Below are 9,722 nucleotides of genomic sequence, written 5' to 3' on the forward strand. Positions count from 1 at the left end.
CAGCTGTGAGGGTCCAGCTTATCCTCCTGCTACCAAAAAAGCACTTTTGCGGTTGATCGGTTCTTCTCCCCCTCTGGTCATGACCTCACAGCAGGCAGTGAAGTCACATGATGACATCACAGACCTTGGTGATTCCTGGTTTCCCCACAGCAAAGACACAGAGGTGCCTGGTTCTCCTCTCTGCTCCCTCCTGAACACCCTGATGATCTAAATGGTGGGATTTCGGTGATTGCCTCTTCCCCCAAAAGCGTTGCCGAGGCTGCAGAAGTTGGCACACTGCTTGTCAGTGTCACCTGCCTGTGTGACCCCAGCTCCAGGAGCTTAATTTGGATTCTCCTGCTCGCTGCAGCCCAAAGGGTCCTGAAAAATGTCATGGCTGCTTGGGACCTCTGGGACAATGGAGAGGGTCTGCCCAGAATCTGAAGGCTTGGAAGATGATGATGATGATGACAACGATGATGAATTCAGATACCCCTGCCACTCCGCACGTCCTCCACGCCAGTGCAAGAGCTATGACAGCTCGGGTGGCAGTCAGGTGGAGGATCTGGGAGAACCCATCCCATTTTCCCTAAATCCCAGGCACTCTTACATGGTGAAAGACGAAGGAGTGAAAAATAGAATATATGCCGAGACGTTGGCCAAGCATGCACTAGAGCTTGAGGAGGATGCTCAGGAGTTTCAGGAACCATTTTACAAAGACACAGAAGTGCCTGGCAGCTTGTCCGAAGATGAGGACCACAGCTGGACCCATCACCTTCCTGTGCATCAAAGGTCGCATGTTCTCCGAATGGCCAGTATGGCACCGTGTGGCTCCTACGGTTCTTTCCAGGGTAGCGTGGGCAAGCAGTTGGGGATGGATGTCTTTGGCCCATGGGCCCATGCCAGTGACCCCTATCTGGGGTACCCAGAGCGCACCAGGGGAGCAGAACCCCACATGCTGCACGAGGAGACCATCTGGGACAGGGAGTTCCCGTCCCTGCAGCTGACCCATGACATGCTCAAGGAGGAGAACGCCGTGCTCAGGAAGGTGGTCAGGAGCATGCAGAGCTCCTTGGAGAGCCAGGCGTGCACAGTGCAGAGGCTGGAGAGGCAGCTGAAGGTCAGCCTGGCCAAAGCAGAGAGGGAAGCCCAAGTGCTACAGTCATTTGTCCAGCGCACTGAGTGGAGTCTCCACGTCATGACCCAGCGGGCTCTGGAGGCAGAAAGCAACGTGGAGAAGCTGAAGCAGGAGATCTTTATTCTCCAGGGAGAGCTGGAGAGCTCCAAGGTGGAGAACGAAAACCTGAGAGCGGGCCAAACGACCGACCTTGGGGCGGTGAAGCACATCATAGACTTCTCCTTGCAGAGCCTCCACAAGATAATAACAGGCACAAACTGGTCCATCAAACAGCTCACCTCTGGGGCGGAGTCGCTGCATATTGTTGCTGAGGTCCTTAAATCTACCGGCAAAATTTCCGAAGTTGAAGCAGAAAAAGAGCTATGAATTCGATTCTGTGTGGGTCCTACGGATGAGTGTATGGACCGAGACCGCAGGTCTCCCACTACAGCCTATACTAAAACCATTTGCTGTCACGTGCTTGAATGTGTGTGTTATTCTTCATGGAAGTACTTTTCTTGTGATTAAGTACAAATCGCAGGTAGTGATGTAGTTTTAGCCGCTGATGCTCTGTTGTGGCACTGCAGACCCAGCAGCAAACGTTTCCCAGGCTCTGAGCTACAAGGTCCAGCTGTGGTGGGCTCTGTGCAAGAGGCTGTGCCACAGCTCCGGCTGACTTGAGCTCCCGTGTGGGAGCCAGGAGGAAGCACAGCAGCACGGGATGCAGTGCTCTTCAACAGCGTGCCCATCTCTTCCCATAGCCAGAATTGGAGATTAGCAATTCATCTGCTTCCTTTGTCCCTTCTCGATGAGGTGGGAAGGTGAGGAGCAGAGATCTGGGTGCTGCTGCACGTGGTTTCAGTGAGTAGGAGCTCTTTAGGTCATCCTTCCTCTTCTTTTGGAGCTGGCCACCGCCTGGGCCAGAAATCCAAAGTCTCTAGAAATCGTGCACCTCTTCCTGGAGCTGGGGAAAGGTGGTGGTCAGAAACCTTGAGGAAGTTGTGAAGTATCCCTATGTGCGAGCTGTGGCAGTGCCTTTCCGCCAGTATCAGTGTCCGTGCTGGCTAAGGATGAGCTTGGCTTATCCGGGCTGGCTAAGGAAGGTGCCGGTTGGAGAGGATGCTCTTCCTCTCCTGGCTGGAGCTGGCATAGAGGGGTATACCTAAACTACCTGCCTTTGTCACCTCCTAAAGACCTGTGGGACCCTGCAGTCCAAACTCACCGTGTGATCACTGAAGATACTTCTTAGCTTTACCTTAGCAGGACCATCTGTGGGCATGCAGTGACCTTTCTTCATCACCTGGTCATCCCTCAACATTTCTGATTAATTTAGATTACTGGCCCCAGTTTCTGCTGTAGGTTTACTCAGCTGCACAACAAAATTTCCTGTAGCTTGCCAAACCAACCCTCCTTAAAGACTTGGATGCTGTAGGGCGATGAGGGGGTGGGTGCTGGCAGAGTTCAGTGCCAAAGTGCTTTTTCCTGACGGGAATTTTTGGGAAGCTGTTCAGTTTTACCTCTATATGGTGAGTTGTGGACTACGAGGTTGCTGTCTTCTCCTTGTCCCATAATATCGATGGTCTAGACAACCATGTTTGTGTTGCCATAAAGCTTAAACTGCCTCAGTAACCTTGGTCTCTGGAGGAGAGATTGCTGACTAATCTTCATCCCAGATATGACAACAGCAGTGCTTGCACATCAGAGGTGATGTCTGGAGCTCCTTACTTGCTGCTTTCTAGTCTGTGCTCCTAACTGGGGAAAGCTGGTGGTCACCCTTAGCCACACGAAGCCCCATTCTGCAACACCGATGATGAGACAAGGATGGTTCTCACCAGCTTTTCCATCCCAGACAGCGTCACTTGCTGTTCCTTTCTCCTGTCTGTTCGTGACCACTTGTGAGCAGCAATAAACCTTGGATTTGACCCCAGAATCCTTGGATTTGTCCCAGATATGGCGACCACTGGTTGCTCATCGGTGAGGCTGGGAGGAAGCAAGCTGGCTGGCTCTGTCTGTGTCCTGCGCTCCACACCGGCTGCTGTAATCCAAAGGTTACAGTGCAGGATTAGCATGGGTGTACAAAGCCCCTCCTAATCTGTGAGTCATTACCCCCTTCACTGCATTTCATTTCCCAGCAGCTCTGGGCAGGCGGGATAGGTCAGCTCTTGAGTCTTCACTTTCCCTCTTCTTCAGTTCGGGGAGGACCGGGTCAGGCCGTAACGTCTGCTGGACATCCTCCCCGGGGCTCTGCTGCTGAGCCGCTCCTTGGATGCTGTACACAGGGCACGTCGCAAGGTCTGTTTGCTCTAACCAGCTTCTCCTCGGCTACCCCTAAGCCCTTCCTTTCCATCGGTTCCCCATTTTGGCTCTACCCATTGCTTTTCTTCTCCTCTTTGAAACGGGGGGATGTTCTGCACCCCCTGGAATTCAATCCCCTCTGGGTGAGGCTGGGCTGATGGGGATCCCTGAGGGCTGCCATGCATGTCCGTGCTTTATTAGTCCTTGTGTGCGAGGTATTTAGCCTGCCTGAGCTCTCGTCCTAGTGTAATCTATGATATTAATATAATGGCTCAGAGCAAGGGCCCTGCAAGCTGCTCAACCATTGTGCCCTTGATCTGGAGAGCGGTGACCGGCCGGCTCTGCACCTCTCCTGGCAGTAGATGCTGGGGAACACGGGGGCTGCGGACCGTGAAAACCAGTCTGCGTCCATCAGCTCCTCACCTGCCCGAGCCAGGCTGCAGCGCGATGCCCCACGGACACCTCCAGACCCCTGCTGAGCAAAAGGACCCCTGCGTCCCCAGCTCTGGGACTGGGACAGGTGCTGTCAGGGGAGGCTCTGACCGGGTTTTGCTTTGTCCTTCTCCGCAAGGTGCGTGCCCAGGAGCAATCGCAATGGCAGCGCGAGTCCCAGCTCGCCAGAGGTGAAACCCAGAGCCTCCCCAGTCCCATGTGAGTGCCGCTGCGTGAGATCCTGTGTCCTCCCAGCTCCCGCGGCCCCCTGACACCTGATGATACAGCGAGCCATGGGCAGCGTCCGAGTCAACCGGTGAGTAACCCTCCGCTCAAGGACTGCTGCTGTCCCGGGTGGCCTGGTCCTCCTCATCTGGCCCCTCAGGCCCTACCTTCAGCCTGCCTTTCGGTATATTCTTCTCAGATCACCTGCCAGGGTCTTTCCTGCTCCAAGGTACGGCTCCTCTCTCCTTCCCCGATCCAAAACATGCCATACTTGGGGGCAGTGCTTGGAGTACTATGGAGGAGAAGCGAAGCGCTGCATGGTGCTGGACCAGAAATTACAGATTCCAGCAGTGCTGCGTAAGCCCCGTGTCCTCGGGAATCACAACTCCAGCCACCAGTGCTTCCCTTGCCGTGAGGCGAGGATGGGGGTCACAAAGCCCGTGCTGGAGGGCTCCAGCTGACATGTCAACACTGTGGGGTGGGAGGGAGACACCGCCAGCCTGAGGGGTCCTGGGTGGTCACGAGGGCAAGAGTGGTCTTGGTGGGTCTGTGCACTCGCTTGATTTCCTCAGTGGTCAGAGCATCTTCTGCCATCACATCTTTAAGGAATAGCTGCAACTGTCCCAGCAGCACGTGAGGGGCAGTGGCAGTGCCGCCTGTGAGGGAGGGGAGCCGGAGGGGCAAACGTCTCCCAGAAAGTGTGTGTGGGGGCTTCTGCCGGGGAAACTGCCAGCACTTTGGCTGTTGATCTCCAAATTACACCTTTGGCTTCGGATGCGGGATGCTGGGAGCCACGCACGTTGCTGTGGCAACAGAATTGTCCTGAGTGCAGGAAGTGTATAAACATTGTCACCAACGCACCATGAAATCAGTGAGGAGAGCGGAGCAGAAAATAGAAACTCCCAGCCTTATATAATGTCAGGGCCAAAACGTGGCCAGGCTGCGGGTGCTTGCTCCCCGGCTTCCCGGCTGTCCCAGCTGCTGTCAGGTTTCGAAGCCTTGGATCCCTCCTCACCAGAAAGGCTGGAAGGTAGCACAGCACTACAGGCATCTCCTGCTTTGCTGCACTGTCAGGACTTTGCTAGATACAACCTCCTTGCAGCAAGACTCGGCAAATATTGCAGCTGAGCTCCACCAATTCGGTCAGGGTGGCACCACGGTGCAATAACCAGGGAAACGTGCTGTTGTGATATTCAATAGCACGGTACCATAGCCCTGTGAGCCACCCGTGTGTCTCCTGCCCTTGCTGCCTCAGTGGTTGCTGTTATTCTTTACGTATTTCTGCTGGAAATGCCTGTTTCTTCTCTTCCAGGTACAGCATCGTCTCGACCGAAGAGGATGGACACAAGGTCTCCGCGCTGGGCAGCATGAACGGGCACAGCCGGAATGGGAAGGGCCATGCCCCCCGGCGGAAGCACCGCAACCGTTTTGTGAAGAAGAACGGCCAGTGCAATGTCTACTTTGCTAACCTGAGCAACAAGTCTCAGCGCTACATGGCCGACATCTTCACCACCTGTGTGGACACGCGCTGGCGGTACATGCTTATGATCTTCTCCGCCGCCTTCCTAGTCTCCTGGCTCTTTTTTGGCTTCCTCTTCTGGTGCATCGCCTTCTTCCACGGTGACCTCAATGCACCGGTGGTGGGAGGTGGTCCCTCTCTCCTCAAGCCCTGCATCATGCACGTGAACAGCTTCCTAGGGGCTTTTCTTTTCTCAGTGGAGACACAGACAACCATTGGGTACGGCTTCCGCTGCGTGACTGAGGAGTGCCCGCTGGCTATCATGGCGGTTGTGGTCCAGTCCATCGTGGGCTGCGTTATTGACTCCTTCATGATTGGCACTATCATGGCCAAGATGGCAAGGCCCAAGAAGCGGGCCCAGACCCTCCTCTTCAGTCACCATGCGGTCATCTCCGTGCGGGATGGCAAACTGTGCCTCATGTGGCGGGTGGGCAACCTGAGGAGGAGCCACATCGTGGAGGCCCATGTCCGAGCCCAGCTCATCAAGCCCTACATGACAGAGGAAGGGGAATACCTCCCCCTGGACCAGCGGGACCTAAATGTGGGCTACGACGTGGGCCTCGATCGTATATTTTTGGTCTCACCCATTATTATTGTTCATGAGATTGATGAGGAGAGCCCGCTCTATGGGATTGGCAAGGAGGAGCTGGAGACAGAGAACTTTGAGATTGTTGTTATCCTGGAGGGGATGGTGGAAGCCACAGCCATGACCACACAGGCACGAAGCTCTTACCTCGCTAGTGAAATCCTTTGGGGTCATCGTTTTGAACCAGTTGTGTTTGAGGAGAAGAACCACTACAAAGTGGATTATTCGCGTTTTCACAAGACCTACGAGGTAGCCGGCACGCCTTGCTGCTCAGCCCGGGAGCTGCAAGAAAGCAAGATGACTATCCTACCTTCTCCCCCACCTCCCAGTGCCTTCTGCTACGAGAATGAGCTGGCCCTTGTCAGTCAAGATGAAGATGAAGACGATGACGAAGTGGGTGTGGTGTTAGGGGGCAGCACCAAGGAGGAGGGAGGCGTCATCCAGATGATGGATTTTGGAAGCCACCTGGACCTGGAGCGGCTCCAGGCGACTCTGCCCCTAGATACAATCTCATACCGCAGGGAGTCGGCCATCTAACTCCTCCAGCCTCCCCATTCCACACCCGTCGCCCACCGTCTGCTCCTCTATTCTGCACCCGTACGTAGCTGGATAAGTCCCTTGCCCACCAAAAAATGCCTCCCGTGACTGCCTCAGCCCCTGAGTACATCAAGGCCTGGAGCTGCTCTCATATACTCCCTTTCCCGTCGAGTCATACTGCCTGGAAGAGGAGTGAGGATACACTACTCTTCCCGTGCGTGCAGCTTGTGCTAGGACCCCTTTCCTGCCCAGAGACAGGAGAGCAGCACGCCTGGTTTCTCATCTCTGGAGAGGTGACAAGAGTCCCTGTCCTCAACAGACAGACCGGGACCCACAGCAGGTATTTCTGCTGCTGAGGCAACAGCAGATTCTGTCCCCTCTCGACGTGCGTAGCCCCCATGGCTGTCAAGAGTCACGGCTAGGAGAGGAGCGATACCTAAGCACTGACCAGATGAGGATGGATGGTAGAGTTTAGGACTCCTGGAGGGAGTGGGGAAGGATCTCAAGGGAGGGGTTTACTTGCATGTTTATTGCTTGTTGCACACGACTCTTTCTTTGTATATAAAACAGAAAGAGAACTGAAATCCATATTCTTCCACTGCAAATGCCAAGCTAGGAGACAAGGACGCTCTACGTAGCCTACTCTGCACTCTCCTTGGCTTTTGGCATCTGTCACCTCCAGAAGCAGCTCGGCTCTACGGACTCAGACCCAGTTCTCCCAGTCCTCTTGAAAAACACGTCCTGCTCCTCTCCTGAGACGCCTGGCAGAGGAGGCAGGGCCCTGTGCTTGCACACTCAGACTGCTCCCTGGTACAGCGCAGCCAGGATGGCAGACAAGTGACCTGACTGGACAGCAGACCCTCGACTTGCTCCTCTCACCTCCTCCATTCTTCTCCCTGCTGCCATCAGCTGTGAAACTGAATTTGTAACTATTTATTTTTAATAAAGTCTAATATCCCAGGGGGAGGTTTGGAAGCAAAGGAGAGACCCCAAGGCTGCAGCCTGGTATAGAGACTGATGAGAGTTGTTAGTGCTGGTGTTTGCTGTTTGTCTGGTGTTTGTGTCTGGAAGCTCCATCATGAGGGCTCCCTTCTTCTGGGCCTCTCTGGTAAAGACCGACAATAAGAGGCTCGGAGAATTCGCTTGGGGAGAAGATCATACAAAATGTATGTATGGAGAGAAGCATTTGCATTAAAATTACCAGTAGGATGGGTCAAACAATCCTACTTGCTTTGGAGATAACGGGAGTTTTGCCCAGGGAAGGGTTGTAGATATGCTTGATGAAAAGGGAGAGATGTGCAAGACATTGGTCTAGGTGTAAGGCTCAAAAAAAATATAAAAAACCTGAAAGCCTCTTTTTTTGCTAAAGGCAAGTAAGAACTAGGGGAAATGAGGGAGGACATCAACCAGAGCTAGACCTGTAACGTCACTTTGCTGTCATTTCATAAAAGACACTAAAACCTGGTAAGCCTTTTCCTTTAGGAGCAGCAGAATCACTTCTTCAAAACGGTAGATGGTATGAGGACAAAAAACCAGGTAGCTCAGGAAGCTGCTCTGGGCACCCAACAACTGTGCTATGGGGGGAATGGCTGAAGAAATTATGTCCCACCCAACTCCTGATCTAAAAAGCAGAAGAACAGCATCTCAATATCAATTTGGAATTGGTTCAAGAAGCAAGAGGAAGGGGGCAAGAAGCAGAAGGGGAAGGAAGGAAATAGCAGGAGTGAGAGGAAGAAGCAGGAACAGCAGGCAGGCGGAGGAGGAGGAAGGGAAAAAGAAGAGAAAGTGAGGTAATAGGGGAGTGCATTTGAGAAAGAGTGGGGATAGCCTAACGAGACGGGTCTAGGCTCAGACACGGCCATTTCCCATCCCAGCATGTCGGTTCTGCCGGGGGGGGACAGCTGCCCTGCACAGGTTTGCTCTGCACCCAAAAAATGATGTGATACCTCTGGGAAGCCTTGCCAAGAAGGGAAGAGGAGCCAGTGGGAGGATGGGAGAAGAGCAGACAGGTGACAAACAATGAGCAGAGCATCAGGAGTTGGGGGGGCATCACTCCCGATGCCTTCCTCTCCGCTGGTTGGGCACGGAACGGGGACAGCAGCTCGTGGATCCTGGTGCCTCCTGGCTTTTCCTGTGTATGACTTGATACGCAGCCTCATTTTTCCACATGTGTCCCTGTCCCACCGCTTCTCCCCATTGCTCATTAATGAAGTCCCTCCCTCCTTTCATTATTTATTTATTTTCCCCAGAGGGAATAAGCAGGGGCTAGTATTGACCTGGCTTTTAATACAGCTTTCAGAGCCGGGTGCCTGCCACTGGCCATGGCAGTGGAAACAAACTAATGGACCGAGAGAGAAGGACTCCGTGTGCGAGGACGCGGGCATCCAGGACACAGACTGGGGTGGTGGCCTCCAGGAGAGGGGGAACCCGCACGGCTGGGCACCCCCTCACTGAGGTACAGCATCCTTCGGAGGTGGATGGCAGCACTTGGTGGGGATGAAGCGCCCGCGACCTGTTAGCTCTTGGGAGCATCATGCAGCCATGCTGGTATCCCAGCCCCCTCCATATGTTTGAATCTGCTGGCCCTTTTTTTGTCACATTTGGCATCACTGTGGAGAAGACACCGAGGCATTGAGGAAAACCCAGCTAAACCCTTGCTGTTCACAATAAAATTGGGAGAAAGCTGGCAATGCTGTCACATTATTAGGGAAGGGAGAGAGCTAGGAAGGGGGCAGAGGGAAGGAGAGGAACAGCCAGAGTGCAGGAGAACTGAGGTGATGGGTAAACCTCTGTCCGTCAGGCGATCCTCCTGCAGCTGTGCTTATGTTGCCCAAAAGGCACGTTCCTCAGGCCCGCATAGCCCATCTGACGGCACGGTGTGGTCATTCCTCCTGGTAACAAGTGCTCTTCTGCCTCTGCAAGCTGCGTGCGTGCCCACAGACTTTGCTGATACACAGCGGTATGTATATCCTTCTGCACAGGTACTTCTGTACCTGCACACTCGAATCACATAGTACTTGTGCCCAAATACG

At 53.9% G+C, this 9,722-nt stretch overlaps 2 protein-coding genes across 2 annotated transcripts; both read left to right on the forward strand.

Annotated features, from left to right (window-relative positions):
• The first annotated feature begins 397 nt into the window (after positions 1 to 397).
• On the forward strand, positions 398 to 1,483 carry LOC104828621 (serologically defined colon cancer antigen 3 homolog). The gene has a single exon (XM_010562407.1). The coding sequence runs from the start codon at positions 398 to 400 to the stop codon at positions 1,481 to 1,483; it is 1,086 nt and encodes a 361-aa protein (XP_010560709.1).
• A 2,618-nt stretch (positions 1,484 to 4,101) lies between these two features.
• Positions 4,102 to 7,139, forward strand: KCNJ4 (potassium inwardly-rectifying channel, subfamily J, member 4). Its single transcript, XM_010567476.1, has 2 exons — positions 4,102 to 4,139; positions 5,361 to 7,139. Exons 1-2 carry the CDS (start codon positions 4,102 to 4,104, stop codon positions 6,688 to 6,690), a joined length of 1,368 nt encoding a protein of 455 aa, XP_010565778.1. The 3' UTR covers positions 6,691 to 7,139.
• Positions 7,140 to 9,722: the final 2,583 nt, after the last annotated feature.

The sequence above is a fragment of the Haliaeetus leucocephalus genome, unplaced genomic scaffold, assembly GCF_000737465.1.
Source record: "Haliaeetus leucocephalus isolate CR32 unplaced genomic scaffold, Haliaeetus_leucocephalus-4.0 Scaffold0, whole genome shotgun sequence".
Lineage (NCBI taxonomy): Eukaryota > Metazoa > Chordata > Aves > Accipitriformes > Accipitridae > Haliaeetus > Haliaeetus leucocephalus.

What these genes read in the sequence shown, in the direction of transcription:
- LOC104828621 (XM_010562407.1), top strand. Translation starts at nt 398, where the DNA reads ATGGAGAGGGTCTGCCCAGAATCTGAAGGCTTGGAAGATGATGATGAT.
- KCNJ4 (XM_010567476.1), top strand. Translation starts at nt 4,102, where the DNA reads ATGATACAGCGAGCCATGGGCAGCGTCCGAGTCAACCG. An exon ending in GGCAGCGTCCGAGTCAACCG is followed by an intron (nt 4,140 to 5,360) that starts GTGAGTAACCCT and finishes CTTCTCTTCCAG; the next exon opens with GTACAGCATCGTCTCGACCG.